The sequence below is a fragment of the Haemaphysalis longicornis genome, unplaced genomic scaffold (genome assembly GCF_048455015.1).
Source record: "Haemaphysalis longicornis isolate Haplotype H1 unplaced genomic scaffold, Haemaphysalis longicornis Haplotype H1 scaffold_9, whole genome shotgun sequence".
Lineage (NCBI taxonomy): Eukaryota > Metazoa > Arthropoda > Arachnida > Ixodida > Ixodidae > Haemaphysalis > Haemaphysalis longicornis.
Window position 1 is genome coordinate 72,601,788 of NW_027526460.1, and position 22,780 is coordinate 72,624,567.

General features: G+C 46.7%; 1 protein-coding gene across 2 annotated transcripts; it reads right to left on the reverse strand.

Annotated features, from left to right (window-relative positions):
- Positions 1-4,296: 4,296 nt before the first annotated feature.
- Positions 4,297-19,749, reverse strand: Alg12 (Alg12 alpha-1,6-mannosyltransferase). Of its 2 annotated transcripts, XR_013318958.1 has the most exons (11): positions 19,260-19,749; positions 19,034-19,164; positions 18,731-18,863; positions 18,403-18,576; positions 17,400-17,594; positions 15,169-15,272; positions 11,966-12,192; positions 10,808-10,977; positions 9,482-9,557; positions 5,072-8,013; positions 4,297-5,023 (listed from the first exon to the last, which is right to left on the reverse strand). XR_013318958.1 is itself a non-coding variant. In XM_077682896.1 (10 exons), the coding sequence occupies exons 1-10, from the start codon at positions 19,276-19,278 to the stop codon at positions 7,722-7,724; spliced, it is 1,521 nt and encodes a 506-aa protein (XP_077539022.1). In that variant the 5' UTR covers positions 19,279-19,749; the 3' UTR covers positions 4,297-7,721. The 2 variants fall into 2 exon arrangements, 1 of the variants encoding a protein (XP_077539022.1); XM_077682896.1 differs by having other exon boundaries at positions 4,297-8,013.
- Between the last annotated feature and the right edge of the window lie 3,031 nt (positions 19,750-22,780).

Here is a 22,780-nt window from a genome sequence, read left to right on the forward strand (position 1 = left end):
CGACTGAAACTGCGCCAGTGCGAGTTCTGTTCTTTTTGTGCTTGCTTTTCCTCCCGCACATGCCAGTATTGCACTGCCGCATTTTTTTCGCTTACTATCGTGAAAAACAACCCAACGAGTGCTCCTAACTAAATGAATGCGGGCGCTGCCGGTTAATTACGTATATTTTGCCTCAAATGTACCTGCAGTTTTCTTTGCGCTAAGCAACGGGGAGATGTATGACAAGCGCCAGCGGTTCACGAGTTTCGAACGCTTATGACTATAAACCGCTTGGCTTTCGAAGCCTCTGGGTAACACCGCGACGACAGCCGCTACGATGGGATGCCGTGTGGCTCTACTTGGGTCCAGCGAGTGAGCTACGACGACAAAAAATGCTGCGCACTTAAAAGTGGCAGTTCACCTTTCCCCGAGATAATCATGGAGTATATGAAATGTGAAAACGAACTTTCCAATCGAGAAAGCCCGCATGCAAGAAAGCTAGTAAGCAAGCAAGCCATCAAGGCAGTGTTCCTGGCATGTCGCTTCCGTCTCTTTCTGGCCTGCTTGGCATGCCTTATGTGTTTGCATGTGGGCAGGGATTTGGGCCCCACTTAACTGGAGACCGGAGTCTGGCTAGTTAGTGCACGTTAAGCATAATAGACACAAAAGCAGCACCCAACTTTGCTTCATTGCTTGTATCTGTGTTGTTTTCATGAAAGGGCTGGGGAAGCTGTTTTTTTGTCAGCAGACGAATGTACCACTAGAGTTTTGTTTCTCAACTATGTGCTACTCGGCGTCCACACAAGCACAAAAATTTGAAGACGAAGATTGTGAGAAATCCGCTCTTGAGACGAAGTTCCTTGAACTGTGCCAGTCAAAGGCACACAAATTTATTGTTCCGCATAACTCGAACATGGTGCTGACAGACATAGCAGCTTCATTCTTGGCTATCTGAAGAGAAGGTGGTAGTCGCAATGCCACTGATACCATACCTCCCCAAAGGAAAAAAAAAGAAATAGTCCATAAAAATTGCTCTCATGCACATCCTAAAGCATTGCGACGTAAGTATCCCACCCTTACTACTCTCGACAGCATCATTTGGTTGTATGACTAAACATGCCAAATCAGCTGTGTTCTTGTGCACGCAAATACAGAAGAGTTAGCCAACTTATTTGACCTTGGTTAATTTGGTTCAGCCAATCTGATGAGGCTTAACTAGGGGTAGAAAGCTATGCATTTGGAGCTTGATTAATCCCATTTCCTGGTTTACTAAGTTTTAGTGATTTAACTAGTGTCAAATTAACAATATCCAACTGCTGTCACTGAAAGGGCAGCTAATGTAATTAGGGTGGGCCACTTCGACAAGAGTCAACTGTAGTTAGTGAAAAGACAACTCAAATAATTTGAGCAAATGCGTGACAACCAAATATCTGTAATTACTGACATGCCAGACTCCAGGCACTTGCAAATTGATATTCATGCTGCTAGCAATGCATTGGTTTACCGTTATCAGTTAAAACTCACTAGAACCTTTTTTAAGGATATGGAAAAATCGTCATCTTACATGCATACTGCCAAGTCCATCACAAAAACAAATTTTGATTTCTACACTTAAGACTGCTTCAACAAATCTTGCGCAAAGGGAATGTCACATGAATTTCTTGGTTAAACGTTCCCCCAAATTGTGAGCCCAGCTCCTCAAACAATTAACGGCCAGTTTTTTTTTCTTTTCTGTCAATTCAAGCTGCCATCACATAGCTGCAATTATGCAAGGGGTTCACTAAGCAACATCAAGCGTTACGTTGGTGAGCATGATTTACAGCAAATGCTCTTGGCAGCAAGCCGTGAAAAGTGCTACAGAGAACATTTGGTGCACAACTTTTTATGATCAAGATAGCTGAGAAAGCTGTTGGGTGAAGAAATGTAGCTTGCACAGCACTAGTACATACTTCGGGAGCCTTGTACAAGAACGATAAGTAGTGTCCTTTCGTTTTCAGGTAAATGTATTGCCCGATAGTTCTCCCAGAACAAGGTTTGCTCGGAAATTACCATCAGCAAATGGGATTGCTGTCACAAAATGGGGCTGTAGTGTGAAACAAATTACTTTGGCAATATAAATACGCAGCAACGCAGTAGATTTCAACAGTGACCCCAGGTCAAAGACCACAAAAAGTTAACATACTGAATTGTTTTATCATTAAAAAATTTTGTTTCATGTGGAAAAACTTCGAAAGAAGTTGTGTGTGTGTGTACGCTTGAAAAGAATTGCCGAAGCATCATTAAAGATGTGAGAGGGAATTGCCAGAGTCTGTTGCATTCATCGAAAGCAAATGCCCCACTGACCTTGCTTATAATTACAGATAAAAAAAAATCTCGGTCATAGAAAGCGCAGATAATAAAAAGGCTGCAGAGATCGTGCGAATTTAAAGGAGCACTGACACGAAAATTTTATGTTACACTTTTATTGCTTTTATCTATGCTTAATGGTCTGGCCAACCTGAAACAGCACTTCAAATACTTCAGCGCGCGATAGTTAATTACATTGGACGGCCTGAAAATCGCTTGTTTCAAATTCCCGCGCTTTCATCCCGAATGGCGCATATGACAGACTCCCTGCCTGGCCTCACCGCTTTGTGCGGACATCACCGGTGCTTGCTTAAGAGGGTGTTGCGCCCGCTCGCCGCTCGTGGGGCCGTGCGCATGAAGTGACGTCACGAGCTTTTGACGAGCGCTGCCGCGTCACTTCTTTTGGCTCTCCCTGGATGATGTCACGCTGATGTCCATTTGCTGAGTGCCGCTCCGCGCGCTGCTCCGTCGGCGCGATAAATTAGATCCAATTAAACTATGTTCTTCGCATCACAGGCCGCTCATATTTCACCCAGGGTATTCTGTTGAGTGAAGGAAGCGAACTGTGCAATAATATTCATGCCGAAAATTGGTGTCAGTGCTCCTTTAACAACCCCATTTTCGATCTGTTAGTTACTTTATGTGCATTGCCTGCGTGAGGAGATTTTTTTTCGTTTTACGAGATGTGAATTCTGCTAAATGAGATTTTCTTATGTTAATAAATCCAATTTAGTGGCAGACATTAAATAAAACTCGGCATCTCCCAGTCTCAAGATGTCACAAGATTGGTTCATACGAATTCAAAAAGCTATACAAGCGCACATACCAAGAATACCAGTACAAACTCATTTGCGGGCTTCCGAGCTTATGATTCCAGCATATTCCGTAGGCTCTATGCCACATTTTTCAGCAAATAAGTCGCCGCTATTTTCCCGGAAATTGCTGGTGATGTCGTTTACACAATGACTAGGGCAGTTTTCACCATGCCTGTGTCACAGAAATGTGCGACTTAAAGACGAGAAAATATGGTACATGCTTGCATTCACATCAAGCCCAACAACACTTGTGTAAACAAACACAGTGAGAACATGTTTAAATTGAACTCGGTGCGTGATGTCGTACTTCATGATGCTGATTGTCGCAAACACAGTGCAACGACATTTGGCAAGGCAGCTGACCGGGTTACCCAAGTAGTGAACTATGGTGCATTCAACAATACATTTTGGTGCTCGCAACACTAGTCACCAAGGCTTCTCAAATGAAATTCCACTTATTAATGTAAAAACTGAGAATCGACGAGAGTTTACCAAGTAGGACTTCTAAAAGTTTCTTTTCCCGAACACAACAGGAACGAAAAAATGATAGAAACAAGTAAATAGTGACAGTGCTGCTTATAAGAGTAATTGAATGCAAGAAAATAAGACTAAATAGAAAAAAAAAAACATTCAATGCACCCAAACACGCAAAGTCTTCCTTGCCATTGGTTCTGATCTGATTGTGGGGTTTAACGCGCCGACGCAACGCAGGCGATGAGGCGCGCCGTAGTGGAGGGCTCCGGATTAATTTTGACCTCCTGGGGATCTTTATCGTGCGCCGAAATCTCGTACACACGGGCGTTTTTGCTTTTCGCCTCCATCAGAAAAGCGGCCGCCGCAGCCGGGAATCGAACCCGCGACCTTGTGCTCAGCAGCGCAACGCCTTAGCCACTGAGCCACCGCGGCGGGTGCCATTGGTTCTTGTTTGCTGCACAACACATGGCTACGCTAAATTATGTTTCCCGGATGGCTATACTTTGGTGCTTCTTCGATTATTACAAACACACACAAGTTCTGCAAACGAAAGGTATTGCATCACTAGCGTAAACAAAATTAACATCTTGGTTAGAAGCGTTATACAAAGCAAACAAAGAAAAAAAAAGGGAATAAAAACACAACTTGACAGGTAGGTAAAAGCTCAAGCAAACACGTGGTCTCCAAGTTCTACTGCGCTTTATTCACGTAAATTTGAGGCCATGACTGTTACGTAATAATAAGTATAAATAGTATTAATAATTAAGCCCTGAACACAGGGAGAACTGCAAAACAGCAAAGCTGAACACACCTCAATATCAAGTTCTTTCTTCTACTTCTTTGTGAAGCTAATCTTTGCACTCAGTGATGTATCGCTCCACGCAACAAGAGATGCAATGCAATGAGTAAGAAAAGGAGGGACATCTTACTGACTGTTTGACTTGCTAATCTCTATTAATAAAAAGCAGCTTTTGTCATTAAACAAGCGTGGCAGTAGCTACAAAATACCAAAACCTCACAGCGAAACCCAAACTCGTTAATTTATTTGCCATTTCTTCAAGACTTGCTCACTTCGATATTTGAATACGGCGTGAGTTCATAACAAGCACTGATAAAACCATCGGCCGATTATTTGAACAACTAAGTTCTGGTTTGAGAGTCTCTATTCCTGCACTAGGACTTCTGCGTCACTGACCTTTGTGACCACTGTATGATTGAATGCTGAACTGCTTAGTCTGCAGCCTGGTAACCTACACCTATGGGTCACAGGCCTTATCTTCTTGACACATTCCCATCTGGCTTTTCTCACTGGGGCAGTATCACTAACACGTGCCTTGCAATTAAAGAGAAAATCCCTAAATAAAATAAATTGGAAACTTAAAACGCAACTTTCAAAGCAGTGTGCTCACCTATAACAAATAACTCATTAAGAAACTAACTATTTGCAAGATACACACCTGTAACAAATAACTCATTAAGAAACTAACTATTTGCAAGATACACTTTCCACGCTCATTATACCCAAGTTTGAAATCGGGTAAGTCTAGAGGGGAAAATCAAGTAAAATGACAACACTGAGCTTGCAGCAAAATTCATGCTGCGTGCAGTCTAACTCCACCCTGTGCTGTGTGACTGAAAAAAAAACACTTTGCCGAGGTGGCAACACTTAAGAAAAAAAAATTGGCGCAACAAAACAAGTTTTTTTTTCCCTTGACGTACCTTCACTCTATCTTTTGACCTGACCACTCTTTTTTTTTTTTTCCCAGTCTGTCACATTACTCACAGCGCTTTCGGCACAGCACGTCTCCTGGTAATTACACAAACTCTCGAAACTGAGCCCCGTAGCTTCACGATTCACAAATTCACCCTGCATGTCCCTAACCGCACACTTTGAATTGCTTCTCGCACTACAACAACTCGCACACTAGCACTAATTGCTTACCACACTCACACTACTGGCATTTTCTGCCACAACAACATGTAGCACAATCGCTATACACACTACGCACATTTCAAAACTTACATGCTAGAGCTGGCAACAGGTCCGAGATCACACAGCACACCAACAGCACCAGATCCTAACTGCACAACAACCACTGCAGCTAGCTTGCACCTAATTCGTGCACAGTGATAAAAAAAAAAAAAAACAGGCATGTCAGCTGCTTGTTCATGCTTCACTTTCTTCTCAGCAGGAAAAAATACCACAGCTACAAGCTTGTTGCACTGTTTTGTCACAAGATTGCTAGACGAGTCATACATCTTTGCACGCTACCACATTCCTAACTCCCTATATCTTCCTGCACAAGTTTATACTATGCTAAAAACAGCAAACAAAGGCTTCTAGGTTCAAAACCGCTAAAAATGTTTGCAAAGTACAGAAATTGGCCTGCTTTCTTTACGTTCAACGCATGGCTAAAACAGAGTGTGCTAAAACTGGAAGAAAGAAAAAGTATTCATTGGCTGTATGCTAACCACTGCTGTGGCTGTGCCTATATGCTCTATCTACCAATTTATTAGAGCCTCATTAGATGCAACCAGCCCACGAGTTCACCTTTGTGTACAACTGCACATGTGTGTGCCGCTTGCCTTGTTAAGCTAAGTGAATTTGTGTCAGATCTCAGATCTTTAAATAAGGGAGTACCACGAGGTTCAGTGCTGAGACAACTCATATTCTTTTCCTACTATATCAATGGTACATTACGAATAGTGTACACCCCTCGCTCAGGACATATCCTGTATGGCAATGATAAAGACATGCTCTGTACTAAATCAAAGCTAGAGGAACTATAAACTGACTACCAAGTAAAAAGAAATGAACCGTGCAAAACAAGACAAGAGAATAGACTCAAGTGTATTCTCATCACATTCTCGCACAATATCTTTACCTGTTTATCATGTCTGAACAACTGGCCCAAACTCCATGGTAATCTAAGGATGCCTCGAGTAAATGACCAACAATATTATCTAATTGGCTAATCGTCAATGAAGGACTAAATATAAATAAAATGAAATACATCATTTTAAGGGCTAGAAATGGGCCTCCCTAGAGGTTGATCAATCTTGCCTCTCGCAGTGAGATCACACAATGAATGATAACTAACACTCCTCTCACATCATCCCAATGGGCCTTCAAATTATGTGATGCAAGTAACCGAGAGCACTTTGGTATAAGAGTTGACCAAGTGGGGCTTCGCTACACATTGGTTCAAGTGTGGACAAGGCTTTACGAAACAATTGTAAAACCTGCCAAACATGTAGTGTACAAGCTGCTGCATCGAGCGCTGCACCAACAAACAGCCTTAATAAAAGTTCTCACTTATCTGCACACACCATTCAATAGAGACCCTCCACAATTTTGAGAGACAGAGAGAAAGAACCTGAACGAAATCATGGTGCAATGGGGAGATAAACAGATTTCGATGTGTGGGCACGGCAGCAAAACCTTCGTGAAGGACTGTTTCAAAGCCCCCTCGCTAAAAGGCAGCAACAAACATAGTGCAAATGAGCAACACCCACCTAACACCGTGCATCGTCCCATACAGGTGGTACAGTCTTCGCCGCAAGTTTCTATGCCAAACCAAACTTTAATACGCCACAAAGAACCTAACATGCAAACTTGTCAGAAATGTTTTATGTAGAAAGCTGGTGAACGGCCTCTCCTTTTCCACAGCTATCAAATAGTCCCATCACGCTTGAAAATCAGGTTTTGCTTTGAATTCTTTTCGGTGTGGAAATTTCTGGGAAAGCCCAGAAACTTCTGACAAAAGCTTATAGATGCTGCTGTATTCCTCTCTCTCAAAAGAATAAACGCAAATGTGACACAGAAGAGGCTCAGCATATTTCAGCACATCCAAGTGGGACTGAAATGCTTCCTGCCAAAATGCTGGCGAAACACTCCTCTTTCTTACTGTTATCAAAAAGTCCTGTTAAGTCAAGCTTGTGCTTTCAAATCTTTGTGGTACGGAAATGTATGGCATGGCCCGGAAACTTTTGGCAAAGACTGCAAATGCCATCATCTCTCTCTCTCACTACTAAGAGTGATCCTGAAAGTGACGCATGACGCAGAACAACAGAGGCGACCAGATTCCAGGGCAGGTGCGGACGTCATCATACTGGTGCGGACGCCCGGTGCTTGGTGCGCTGCGGGTCGAGGATGACCCGGGTGGGGGGCGCCTTGCGCCTGAGGATGAGCACGCGCGGCCTGGTGCGCACGTGCACGAGCGGCAGGGCGGCGTAGTTGAGCCGAATGTGGCTGTAGCCCTCGACGGCGGCCAGCACCTCGTGCGTGTCCCGGTAGGGCACCACCGAGCTGCTGTGCGGGGACTTGCCCTCCAGGATGAGGTGCGTGAAGCTCTGCATCTCCAGGCCGCCCGCCACCAGCCGCTCCGTCTTGTTGTACCTGGTCAGAAAAATTGGGGTATGGAAATGCTCCCGTGCACTGATACAACAGATACTACAGTGCTGTACAAGGGCCGTATGGGAGGTGTACGGGGCTGGGTACTCTGCAAGCTAACTTGTGGGAAAAGAACGCAAGGTGTTGCTAAGCACCTAAAAGAAGGACGTCGTCCGAAAAAGGGAGGCAAGTGGTCAACACACCTGTACGTGACAATGAACCTGTACATTACAGATAATACGAAGCAATACAAAGCCACAGGTGGGCTGTACGGAGATTTTTTCTACTCAAGTTACTTGTGCGGCAAAAACACGGTGTCTGCTAAGCACCCTGGAGGAGAACTTACTCAGAGACAAGAGAAAGAAGACAATGCAGTGTAATGCTTAAGGGGGATTCACATGGGGATGAAATTCCCCTCCCCCCCTCTCCCGTGTCATGTATTATGTGACCACATATCACACCTTTTAGTGTAAATGTGCGAGGCAGCCAGCGCAAGTGCACGCGGTGGGCCCTTGGAAGCGGCGCTGTTGGGATCGAGGGCGATTTTGCAAAGTTGTGGAGACGATACCCGCCTCGTCGGAGAATCCTTCGCTGTCGGCGGAATGCCTCTCACCCATCTGGCAACTCTGCTTCCATGACTTACTCCTATCTGAGTTTCCCATGCCAATGATATATGTTGTACAGTGACTTGGCGTGTTGGCAGCAGCCACTGAATGCCAGAGACATGGGCCCGGCTTGCTCACCTATCAGTCATCTGCGGCCACATAGATAAGAGCCAGTCGCGAGTCACAAAAAGCGATGGAAGGAAATTGCTAGATGGGCAAGAAGCATTTTGCGAGCAGCGAAGAAACCCCTCAGAGTCCGTCCCTGATCGCAGCGCCACCGCTCTGGAGGGCCCCCACCGCCCATGCATCTGCCACCTGCCCCTCATGTTTACGCACAAAGGTGTCACGTGATACCGTCACATGATGCGTGACGTGGGGAGGCAGCGGATGGATTTTATCCCCCGTGTGAATCCCCCTTTAGGGGTAGAAGTGAGTGTAGTGAATTAACCAACAAGCTCAGGTAGCAGACGTACCAGCTAAAGTTAAGAGAAAGAAAGTGGAGTTGGGCCAGCTACGTGGCGCAGACGACTGACAACAGCTGTGATTGCATGAGACAGATTGGCTACTGAGGGACAGGGTGAGAGCGAGGGGCATATCGAACATTCTGTGGAGAGTTCGGAAGAACATTTGTGGGCAGGTAATAAACAAGGAAGGCTGAGGACAGCAGCCGGTGGAAGTATAACTTTGTTCCGTCATTATGTTTGGGAACCTCGATTGCAAAAGCGCAGCGCAAATCGGATCAAGTAGTAAACGCTATTTGTGGAGTATTCTAAGTTTCCAATATTTGCGCCCCTTTCAAAAAACACACAATTTTGGGGAATTACACTCACTAGGTTGGGGGGAAAGCTGCGCAGCCATACTATTCTCACCTCCAATGAGGATTCAGCTCTCCAAATCTGGATACACCCGTCTGAGCAGCAAACACGTCAATGTGGATGTTGGCCACTGAAACAGGCAAGCATAGGGAAAAAGAGGAGTTTTTTCAGTTAGTGCTGCTAGGTACCTGAATAAGAGAACTTAAATAGTGCCACTTCAACACACTTACGGGGCAACATTCAAATAAGTATACTGTAAGCAGACTGTCCTCAGCACAGACAAATGAATTTGTGAACAAAGGAAGGGCTGCCAATATAGTGTCGGCGAAGGCATGTAGGTAAATGATGTAGGTGCCAAGCTACACAGGACTGTTTTACAAGACATTCTCGCATTAGGCAAGATACACATAAGCCGAGGTAAAAAAAGCACCTGAAACAGCACATACCGGACGTCTTTAAAGGGTCCATGCAGACAAAACACAAGTTTGGTTCATTCGAAAGATTGCCTCGCTAGAATCATACTGACTCCACTTTTAACACAAACTTCGCTCAAATAAGCTATATAATTAGGAAAAAAGGGAATGGCCATGCGACCCACTAGCTCATTTCCCGCAGAAGAACCTATGATGTCGTATGCGCCCAGCTGTGCGATTGGCTGAGGCCGGCAAAAGCAAATGCAAATTAGGAACGGCTTATAAGCTTGTTGAACCAGCTATTTGCACTTAAATGTAATGCATACTCATTTTACAGCTGTAAGGATGGTGGGGTAAACAATGAAAGTTACGAAAATACACGTAAGCATTGAAGTGCCGATTCAAACTGCTGTCAGTACTGGGCACACTATGCTTGTTTTGCGGCACTGCAGCCCGTCGCTTTGGAGTTGTCTTACACGACACCGGCCGATTGGCATGAGCGACATTGTCTTACATGACCCTGTGTGTGCCGAGCATACCCGATGTTTCACGAAACGATTACTTCCTTCAGTCACAAAAACAAAACAGGTGAAAATACGGTCAAAGACAAAGCGCGGCAGAAACGGTCCGCGGCTGACTATGGTACCGCCATCTGGGAGGACTGAATGAAAGCAAGGCTGCAGAGCCTAATTACGCGCTGGTGCTGCAGAGCCTAATTGCGCGCTGGTATTTCGTTTGAATGCCCGCCCTCATGACTTCATGGCAGACGTCGTGAAAACACACAATTTGGCAGGAGAATCAAAATTTTAACATAAATTCATTAATTTCTCAGTTAATACGGCATCGTTTGCTGCTAGACAAGTGCCGGGGGCACTATACAACACAAAATCTTTCGAATAAAACAAACCCTCGAATAAGGCTTTCGCCATAAAGAGCACGCCACTAAGAGCGGCCCCTGTGGGCTCACCAGGCAGCCCCGCCTCGATCTCGTGCAGCTTCTTGAGCGCGTATCCACCCGGGTAGTTGTGACTCGAGATGTACAGCAGCAGCGCAGTGGTGCACAAGTTGGCCACCAGGTGGAAGCACACGCCCAGGGTGCACACCACGTGCCACGAGGACTTGAGCCGGCTATTCCACCTGTTGGCACAGGTAGGAGGACCAGAGTACAGGGGGTGGTCAGCACCCGACCCTCTCTACATGCAACTCTGACGTTCGGTACACTATGCAACACTTGTGGGCAGTATCCTTGTATTTGGCAGAATTGGAGAAAAAGCCTTCCCACAGAGTCATACAAGCGAGCATTGCTGCACTGTTTGCAACTTCAACTCGCCCAGCGTGAAATCTCAATGTCGACCACCCTAACACCACAAGCAAGACTGGATCTCCCATTGACAGGAGAAAGCTACCACTCAATCGCATCCCTGAAAAGTTAGAACAGCAGCTCTGAAATGGGCATGCACAAACACTGGAAGGGCTTCAAAGACATGCCAGGATTCACAGGGTCCTCAGACGGCGGTGAAAGCCACCCCTTCCTGACGTCGGCCGGTCAAGAAAGATTCTGCGATGCTACAAGGCATCAGCTTGATAACGGTAGAAACAGAGAGAGAGGGAGAGAAAATTAAAGCCATTCCACTCAATGTGAAAGCTGTCGGAAGTGCAGAGCAGTGATTTGCTATAATGGGCTGTAGCGCCGTTATCCGCTCACTGCTACCATCCAATGCAATTCAAATTTCCCGCCTTCGCAGTGCTCGCGCGCCCCCTGCCTGAAACTGCGCCAGCGGGAGCTGTTTTTTTTGCGCTTGCTTTTCCTCCCGAACGTGCCGGCGTTGCACTGCCACTTTTCTTCACTTACTATCGTGAAAACTAACCCAACGAGCGTTCCTAACTAAATGAACCCGGGCGCTGCCGGTTATTTATGTATATTTTGCCTCAAATGTAACTGCAGTTTTCTTTGCTCTAAACATTGGGGAGTTTCTAATGCTTATGACTATATAAACTGCTTGGCTTTCGAAGCCTCTGGGTTATGCCACAACAACGGAATGCCGTGTGGCTCTACTTGGGTCCAGCGAGCGAGCTAACGACGACAAGGCGAGCTGCTAAAATGCTCTGCACTTAAAAGACTCACACGTAGAGGCATGCCCGGGCAGCGGCCAAATTGAGCAGGGGAAAGACGTAGAGGATGAAGCGCAGTTCTTTGTGGGGAAGGAAGGAGTAGAGCAGCACGTAGCCCACTGCGGGAAGCAGCAGGGTCTTCACCCGGGTGTCCACCACCACCCCCACGGGGACCAGCAGCAGCGAGCTGCACAGGGCCCGCGGGATGGCCGAGTACAGGTACCACGACCAGGGAGCAGTCTAGGGAAAAGGGTGAGGAGCTAGGGAAGAACAGCAACAACCGCCAGAAGAGAATTCCCTAGGTCAGCACGCTTTTTTTCCCTAGGAGGGCTGAGTTTGTGTGAATGCAATGTAAGTAGCAATTGCATGAAAGCTGGCTTTTAGGTATATGTTGCCCACTACAATGTGCTCGTTACGGAAAAGAGAGTGAAGGCGATGGGAACAGGTTCAAGCCATTACTGGCTAGAAGAAGATAGGGTGCGATTAAAGGTGTTCTTAGCAGAGCCGTGCTGAGTTCCTCAATGGGGTTCTTATGCAGTTACATAAAACCTTGAGAAACGAGAGAACAGACAGGGAGGCAGCATTTAAGAAATAGGGATGCAGAAAACATTATAATTCTAGTGGTTTAACATGCCAAAGCCAGACCTCGGCTACGAGGCACACCATAGTGGAGGGCTGCGGATTAATTTAGGACACCTGCTGGAGATTATTAGTGAGTGCCGAAATCTTAACACATGGGTGTTTTCATTTTTCGCCTTCATCAGAAAAACAGCTGTCACAATGTGGATCGAACCTGCAACTTTGGGCTCAGCCACACACCTTAGCCACTGAACATTTACAGTGGGTGAGTAGGGCTGTAGAAAAATGTGGATGAGAACAAGGATGATCATTTTGCTGCTCAGTAGGAGTATACTACTCTGTTTTTCTGTTTTTTTTTCTGCATCTCCACATATCAATGGTAGAGTAAGTGGGTGCCTATGGAGTTCCACACAGATATAATGACACGTGGACTCATAGATAGATGTATTTGGGATTGAATTCTCTCTTTTTCCTTTTAAAGCGAAGCTGTTAGCCTCTCGTTGGTCGGAAAATGTCGTGTCGCAAACAGAAAACCCAGGCCGAACCCAGCAGTGCTCTCCCAAGACGCCGAGTGCAAGTGTCAAGTGTCGAGCTCAGTATTCGTGTAAAGAAAAAACCACAAAACAAGCGTCGAAACCGCATGATGGATGATAAGGCGTCGGCAGGCAATATGACCCCCCTCCCCCCCATGTGTTCTGGTAAAGACTAGGCTTGCACCTGCTCTCGAAAAGGGGATTGACGTCATTCGAGGGCTGGCGCATGCGTCAGGACCCGGCATTTGCTGCCACAGAAGCCGGGGCGCTAGCGACAAGCCCGCTGAGGCGACGAGGAACATTTCTTACCTTCCCCCATCAGCATGCGTAGTAGTTTACAACAGCTTCGATGGACATCCACTTTTGCAGGGCAAGGTAGCGGCCATCATTTTTCTGTCTGGCATTGTAGCTGTAGTTAGTTTCACTTTAAAAATGCATTCACATGTTTTAAAGGGACCCTGCAACACTTACCATTGACTACTCAGAATGTTTTATGAGCAATCTCCTCCCGCTAGAATTATGAAAATCTGTTCACTATCACCGAAATTATGCATGATGAGAAATCGCGCATAATTGTTCCTTCTCAACTCGACTGCGGACAACGCGAAGAAAGCTGCACGCTCTCTCCCGGAGAGGAGGGCAGCTTGCGGTGTTCTCTTCAGCGGCCTTCAATATTTCACATACCCAGGAGTTTCACAAAAAGGCAGGCATGGCTGTGTGCTCGCAAGTGCACGCGCAGGCTGGTAGGGCTTTTTTGAAACAATAAACGTTTGTTGTGGAGAGGTCTCATTGAAAAGGGAGTATTGAGTCCGTCACTCAAACTCCGCGCACACTCAAAACATAACAGAAATGCCAGAACTATGCGTACAGTTTCAGGAATAGAAGAGGTTAGTACAGGTTAGTACACAGGAAATGCGAGAACTAAGCCGCGAAGTTGACCAGCAACAGCCAATAGGACAGCCATGGCCGCAATGACGTCGTTTAGGCCATGCCAGGGGTGCACAATGAGAAGAACTGAAGAGTGTGCGGTTGGTTTTTCCACGTCTCTCACAGCGATTTGCACGCTTAACACTTCACGTGCATGCGTAATACTTGGCTTAGGTATTCCTGGCAGTGTAATCTAAACATTGCGCAGGCTTACTTTCACTGCACAAAGAGTGCTTCAGGATCCCTTTAAAAGGAGAAGCGGCGTATTATTTTAAAGGGACCCTGCAACACTCTTTGAGCAGTACAAGTAAACCTGCGCAACGTTTAGATTACACTGCCAGGAATACCTGAGCCTAATATTACACGTGCACGTGAAGCGGTGAGCGCGCAAATCGATGTGAAAGACGCGGAAAAACAAACCGCTCTCTCTTCAGTTGTCCTCATTATGCATGGCCTAAGGGACGTCACATAGGCCATGGCTGCCCGATCGGCTGTCACTGGTCAACTTCGCGGCTAGATTCTCCCATTTCCGTCGTCGTCATCGCTGTGTACGAACCTCTTCTATGCCTGAACCTGTAGGCACAGTTTTGCCGTTTATTTTGTGTTTTGAGTGCGCGCGGAGTTTGAGTGATGAGCTCAATACTTCCCTTTCAACGGGACCACTCGACTACAAACGTTTATTGCTTCAAAAACGCCCTACCAGCCCGAGCGCGCACTTGCGAGCAGGCACCCATGCCTGCTTTTTTGTGGCACCAGACCGGAAATAGGCCCCTCCGCGTTGCGGAGAAAAGGAGAAAACTACCCGGCATGTGATATATCGAAGGCCACCGAAGAAAACGCCGCGAGCCGCCCCCCTCTCCGGGAGAGAGCGCGCAGCTTTCGTCGCCTTGTCCGCGCTCGAGTTGAGAGGGAACAATTATGCGCGATTTCTCATCGCGCGTAGTTTCGTTAATTGTAAACGGATTTTCATAATTCTTTCGGGAGGAGATTTCTGGGACAATAGACTTTATCCCAAAATACAGTACTAGTAGTCGATGGCAAGTGTTGCAGGGTCCCTTTAAGGCTTGTGACACGAAAAAGATTATAGAGTTTGTGTAGTATTTGCTAACGTGCGAGGACATTAACGCTGGCCATTCTTGTCTTTTCACACAAGACAAAGCACATTGGAGAAGGATACGCCCCAGTCGGAGCTCTTGTTCAGCACGACGTTGAACCACAGCACTTCCCCTTCTGGCCACAGCCACCGCTGCCAGAAGTAGGAGTCGACGGCGACGGTTGTACCTGCACGACAACGAAAATGGCGGGGAAATATAGCCGGTATTCATTGAAAAGTTTAGCTGTCAATTTCTTCAATTGGCAACACTGAAGTAGCCACGGACATGTCCGAAGCGCCACAAACATGGCGCACCTTATGCCACTGCGGCCGCACGCCGAAGAAGAAAAATAACACCGGCGTGCATCGTCTGCTCCGTTTCAACCCAATTCTCAACGGTGGTGCCAACAGAGTTGTTATTTATCGCACTCACATTTGAGTCGAGGCATTAATTTGCGTTCGGCGGGCTAGAGGTTGGAATGTCCAACCCATATCAAGCGCTTAGCACGGGCACGGACAAGTACCGCCATCTCGCGGAGCCCGACGTAACCAGTGACGGCGCATTCACGTGGTTGCCTGCATGCGCGCCTCTCTATTGAATACCGGCCATATGCTGTGTTGCGTCCAAAGAGATTGTGCAGTAAATACAATGCAAAGTGGCTCCTTTTCAGTATTCATCACAAGGTGTCAAAAGTTCAACCACGCAGAAGACGTTCTTTTTTCTTTTCATGATTGCAAGAGAACCACATAACACAAAATTTAAGGACCAACTCGTCCAAAAGCCACCCCGAGTTATATCAGGGCCCTTTCTTTTTGTTGCTGTTTGCAGATAGGCTACAAAAATGCCGTTGCCAAATGTAGTCCTAATCCTTTTTTTTTTTATTGGAAGGTTATTAAACTATGTAAGTCAGCCTAATGAGCCGACCGTCATAATTGTTTCCGTCTTGAAAACAGTCAGGGGCGACCGTAGGAGAACCTCGCAACTTCCTCTCAAAAACAATGACCTTGTTAAAGAGTTCCGCCGACTTGTTGATAAGACAACAGCATGTGTCCAGCGAAATTATGAAAAACGCATTTAGGCGTGACATGAAACGTGACGAAGTCGGCAAAAAGTTTCAGCATAAAAAAAAATGCAAGCAGTTTTAAAGGGGCCCTGCGGACAAAAAACAAGTTTGTTTTATTCGAAAGATTTCGTGTTTTATTGCACCCCTAGTGCTTCTCCGGCAGCCGATGATGCCGTATTCACTGAGAAATTAATCAATTTAGGTTCAAATTTTGATGTGTTTTCAAGACGTCAGCAGTGAAGTCATACGAGTGCATATTCAAACGAACTGCTTGCCGTATTTGCACCTGGCTTGTTTTTGTTGCTGTAGAAAGTAATCGTTTCGTGAAACATGGGCTGTGCACAACAAACAGGGTCCCATAAGACAACGTCACTTACGCCGATTGGCCAGTGTCAAGACAACTCCAAAGCGGCGGACTGCTGTGGACCCAAAACAAGCATAGTGCACCCAGTACCAACAGCAGTGCACACTGGTACTTCTATGTTTACGTGTATTTTCGTAACTTTTGTTGTTTACCGCACGATTCTTACTGATGTAAAATGAATATGCATTACATTTAAGCACAAATAGCTCACTCGGCAAGCTTGTAAGCCCTCCCTAATTTGCGTTTGCTGGCCTTAGCCAATCGCGCAGCTGGGCGCATATGACATCATAGGTTCCGTTGCAGGACATGAGCAAGTGGGTCGCATGGCCATTCCCTTTTTTCCTAATAATGTAGCATATTTGAGCGAAGTGGGCGTTAAAAGTGGTGTCAGTACCGTTCTAAGGAGGCAATCTTTCGAATGAAGCAAACTTGTGTTTTGTCTGCATGGCCCCTTTAAGCAGTCACTGTTTTAAAACTACTATCTAATCTTAGCGGGACACTTTTGTGTTTCCACCAACAGTAATGACGGTAAGCCACGTTTGAAAGAAAATCACGGGAAGATAGCACCAGCACCAACCACAAAATGGGAAACCACTCACATGAGAACAATCTGCGAATGAAAGTGCTACAGGGAAATAAAATGCAACCAGCAATGATTTCTGACTTCCGCTCAACTAGTAGTATTCCCCGAGAAGAGCGTAACTGTCCAGCGGCACTGACAGGTGATGACGCATAGTGTGGAATGCTACAAGCACTCTTCTACAACTGCTGACACTGTGAGGGGGTCATGTTGCGGGAGCTTTCAGTGTGCGCAACTGCGGCACAAAATCCTGCAAACTTTCGTACAAACCCCCCTCACTTAAAAGCAATAAAATTTGAATCCTTACCAAGAATGGCTAGAGCAGCAGGTACCCCCCACTTGAACAAGTTGACAATGCTCAGACGCCCAGAAAAGATCTCCATCAGGATGATGATGCCCAGGAGAGAGGCCAGCTCAGCACGAAACACCAGAACGGCCACACCGCTTGCCAATATCAGGGCAAGGTGCCGCTGCTCCAGCCAGTAGCTGTAGGCCAACAGCACTGCGAAGTAAAAAAAAGGAAAAAGGGGTAGGAGTGAATGGAGGACACATCAAAGCGGCCATAAAGACAAAACACGAGTTTGGTTTTTTAAAAGAACTCTTCTGTCGCAATAACAATGACACCAATTTTATCCCAAACAACCAAATAATGGAGCTATTAAGAAAAAGAAATGAGCAGACACGAATCCCCAGCCACTTTTCAGTGACTTCTCTACGACGTCAGAGAATCTTGTTTGTGCGATTGCTGGCTGAACGACCTAAACCACTGCCAAGAAACGTGACTGGGCGATTATAGCTGGGCCTCTGATTGATTGAATGTAAGGTTTAACGCGCCGACGCAACGCAGGCGATGAGGCGTGCCGTAGCGGAGGGCTCCGGACTAATTTTGACAACCTGGGCATCTTTAACGTGCGCCGAAATCTCGTACACACGGGCGTTTTCCCTTTTCGCCTCCATCAGAAAAGTGGCCGCTGTGGCCGAGAATAGAACTTGCGTACTCATGCTCAGCAGCACAACGCCTGAGCCACTAGTGGGGCATCTAGTTCGGTTTGATAGCATAGCTTGAATGCTATTGTGCACTCAGCGCACCGAGAACTGTGTTTTTTTTGGAATAACCCATATCACTAGCGTCAAGTTTGAAAGTCTGATTATTTCCTTCATTTTCTCGGCTAAAAAAAAAAACTTTCGTGGCTGGAATGAAGCTGGCGGAGTTACCAAAAGGCTGGTGCTTTCAAATGAAACAAAGTTGTATTTCATCGTCACGGCCCCTTTGAGAGCATCTCTGACGAGGCCACATTGTGACTACTCACCAAAGATGAGTGCGAAGGTGTTTGGAAGGGGCCGTGACATGTAGAACACAAAGTGGAACTGCGACACAGTGAGGAGCGTCAGCCAGTTGGTCATGACGGGGCCAAACTCCTTCTGAGCGGCTCTGCTGAACTCGCGAAAGGCAAGGGCCACCATCGAGCCGAGAACGGCCCTCACTGCAAAGAAGATCAGGTTCACCTTCGTAAGGGAGACACGAAATAATAGCCTACACATAATACTATAGTCTACGTAGTAGATAAAAGTCTATATAGCCTATACATAACAAGGCAATAAAAATACAGCAGTAAGGCCGGTTACGGGAACACTCACCTATAAACTGCGCCACAATCTTTTCTAGACCCATAACGCTGCTCGCAGCAACCCAGGGCCCGGCGAAAAGCGCAACCATCAAAGGTCCGATGAACGATCGGGGCACAACGCCGGGAAACTCCAGGTGATCGTACTGCGTGAAATTAATTGCGACATGACAGGCGTTAGAGCCGGTGTCATAATAACTGGCACACGCCACATTATGTGGGCACGCGCCTTTGCCCACGCCAACAAAATAATTGAACAGAAAAGCCGATCCGTTTGCAGAAGTGAAGTGGATTGATCGTCAAACCATTTGCTTACGCTCGAAATGTTCGTCCTGTGGTAAATAATGTCGTGGATGGCTTGCAGGTTAAAGCTTTCCTCCACTTTCGTGAACGGACACACGACGAGGTGAACGGCGCAAGCGAGGAGGAGCAGCCATTCGATTGAATCTGCAGATAAAAGTAAAGTTAGAAAAACAGAACAGCGAAAGGAAGTTTCTCAAACACCAAAGAATCGAAAAGTACCGCCTGCCGCTTGAACTCACCTTGGTTTTTCGCCACCATGGTGACAATGGAGACAGACGGCGCAATGCGAAGAGTTTCGACCCAACTCTTTTCGATCGTGGCGCGGAATAACCTTTACGACAGCACCATATTCACGGGGCGTTGCACGCGGAGATAGCAAATAGCTTGTTGACCACGATTCTAGTGTAGATTTAAGAAGCCTTTTTGTAGATTTGTTTTCGAAGAGACGGCACGTCGATCGAGGAGATTGTCGGGTTCACGTTTGGGAGTACCGGCGTGGTGGGGATGCCAGCGACCAGAACGACTTGGTGTGAGGAGCAAGCTGCTGATGACGAAAGCGCACGTTGTGGAACCTTTGGAGGCGTGCGCGAGCGAGAGGTCGACGGATGATCAACAGTATTTATGCTTTCACAACACAGCTGACACGGCCACTGAAAATTGCTTGTCGGCACAACGAAACTAGAATCTACCGAAACCAAAAAAAACTGTCGGCTCATTGACCGAATTGGATTGGCTTGTTCGAGTTTTGTGTTCGTTCGTAACATATAACACCTCTAAAACGCGCGTAATTAAAAGTAAATAATTCCTATAAATTATGCAGTAGAACTTAAGGTAGCAGCCTTCAAAACACTTCTTACTTTTCTGTTCGTAATAACAGCCAGCTACAAAATTTTGTTTGTAAATAAAGACGGCGCTGTGAGCGCCAGAGCTGTAGGCAAAACAGGCGAAGTGTGTGGGCATTACTCAAATGTGTGGGGGCGATGTCAGCGCAGCGCTCATGATCTAGCGCTAACAGGGACTAGCGCTCACTACCAACTAGTTTTATTTTGAAAAAAACGTCATGTCATGCAATATAAAGCACAGTGCACTACAGGCGCGCCTACCAAACCAGGCGAAACCACCCAAATGGTAAACACTAAACTCACTTTCCCAGCCACCACCGACGTTTGGCTGAATCTGCTCTTTCCCGGTTTTTTTATACCAAAAGTGCTACCCGTCGCTCTACCGTATTTGTTGAGCTCTGTTTTTATTTTAAGAGCATAAACAAACTCGCCAAATGAGGATAGCACCGTGAGCGGGTGATTTTCATTTATTTCTGTACTGGCTGCAAGTGCGATGCATAACTTTGCGGTTTTCATTTGTGCCGATGCAATATGGTCTTCGTTATCCAAGGCCGTATTGCATATTTCAAGAAACCTCCAAGCCTCAAGAAAACAATGTGGTCATGGAGGTCCCGGGACCGTTGTTATGTTGTGAAACCCGCAACCTAACCACTGGGCCACCCCAAGGAGGATATAAAAACAAATCTTTATATCCTCCTAGGACCACCCCAAAAGGTCCGAGGGGTACGGGTTAGGAGCGGAGGGGAACAGTAACATGTGCAGCCAATTGAAAGAGAAAAAAAAAGAAAAAAAAACCGCTTTTCGTGGTCCGAACAGAACCTACCAAGGTTCTGTCCACTAAAAGCTGTTTTTTCTCATTTTTTTTTCGGTTTCTATTTCTTTTTCCCTCGCGTTAAGAAGGGCGGTCAGCATTTCCTTAGGTAGCCTACCTTAGGGTTCGTAGCGCAGGCGTTGGCTTTGGACTTGGCCGCGCGGGTTCTAGCGCGTCGCGGTCCACTCTGGGAGATATGTGGAACCTGCGGACGAAACGAAATACATGTCAGGTGCGACAGCCGGGTCTCCGACAAAGGAAGGTGGGCCGCCAGCTTCTCTTCAGCCTTGCATCACTACGGCAAGATATGCCTTTTTTTTTTTTTTTGCAGTCGAATACAGGTAGTTAATCAGGACATTTTTCGTGCGTATCGTGCCCCGTATTGGTCGTTTCTCATCGTCCCGTTGACTCTAATTTAGTTTTTATTCTTATCGCCCCGGTGGCTCTAATTTAGTTTTTGTTCTTATCATGACGTCACTTCCAAAGCAGTGTTTACATTAACGATCGATTCTCTTTTCAATTGTATTTTTATGTCCGGACTCTGCTGGCAGATTTCTCTTGTTTTTACTTTCCTTTTTTTTTCAACGCTTCTTGTTTGTCTTCTTCCTGCTGTAACCCTAATGTCTAATATTCACCACTCATCAACGTAGTCACCCACCATCTGGTGTAGCAAGCCTTGTCCCTAGCAGGGCTGACCTCACCAGCTTACATTAAAAAGCCTTCCCTCTCTCTCTTATCATGACGTTACATAGCCCTTGCAAAGCGAAACTGTCCCCTTTACAGCGATGCTGTATGTGCTACTCCCCCCAGTCAACTCTCGTTCCGCTGAAGCCGCTTTTCTCGGAACCGCGCTCCTCATCGCCACCGCCAACGCCCCTTTCACAAGTTTTGAAGCACTCGCCAAAACCGATGCCTCTTTCACAAGTTGCGCAATCGTCTGATCGCCGTTTTTAGCAGTTGTATTTTTAAGTCGCTATGGGACAGACACATGTCGTTCACTAAGGGGAAGAAGAACGGCAAGTGAAAGAGCGTCGGCGCAAACAGAAGCGCGAATGAGCGCGAAAACAACAGAAAGCCACTGCCGCATAATGCGCCACCGCCACAGTTGCCGCCTCAAGGTCTGTCTCGTCGAGTAGCTGCGAATACCTCCTATATGAAGAGCAACTTGCTCGTTTGGAACCCCTACGTGAGCCAATCGTTCTTGTTCATCTTGAAGGGCTTTCGGAGCGACATTTTAGCCGGTGTTATTCACGTCCAAGCACGCACACGTCAGTGTTTGCCGATTTATGCTTGCGCCGGTGAGGGGTGGAGAAGGAGGGGCGTGCGCGCACAGCGATAGGCTTAATGCCTTCACCGATGACATGTCTGTTGTGCTGGTGGGAGATTTGAACGCGGGTGTCTTACGGCCTTATGCGACCTGGCTGCTGTGCTACGTGGTCGAACGGTTTCGGTTGGTGTGTTACACGGGCAGTAAGGTGCTTACGACGCGAGAGGGAAACGGAAAACCCCATGTTTACCCCCAGAGTAAAACTCTAGTCCTTCCAAGTTTGATTCAGCTAATTGGTTGGAAAGAGTGCTCAGTTGTAAATTGCAAACAGACGTGCGCTCCCTGCACTGCGCCCGGCTTCGGTGGTCATCCTTCTTCACAACGTGGAAGGGTGCTGATGTCTTGCACATATTTTAGAGCGCGCCAAGCTGTTAAAGGCTTCATTTAGTAAAGGTTTAGTCATGCGTGTATGTACACCACATCGCCGAAAAAAATTTACCACCCCCTCCCTAAAGGAAGTTGAGAGAAGCCGGAAGCTTACACACATCAAAACCCTCGCTAAAAGTGCGTTCAACCTTTGCCGAAAGTGCGTCCAATCAATCGTCAAATCTTCAAAGACCCAAATCGAAAAAACCAACCAACGCTTTCGCGCACTGAGTAAGGACATCCACGAACGATCTAAATGTACACCGACACGTGGTTTATGAGATAAACGTATACTATTGCACTCCTTCATGACCGATGCGTGCCCGCCGCGTCGGCTCAGTGGCTAAGGCGTTGTACTGCTGGGCCTAACTAAGGTCGCGGGTTCGACTCGCGGCCGCGGCGACCGCTTTTCTG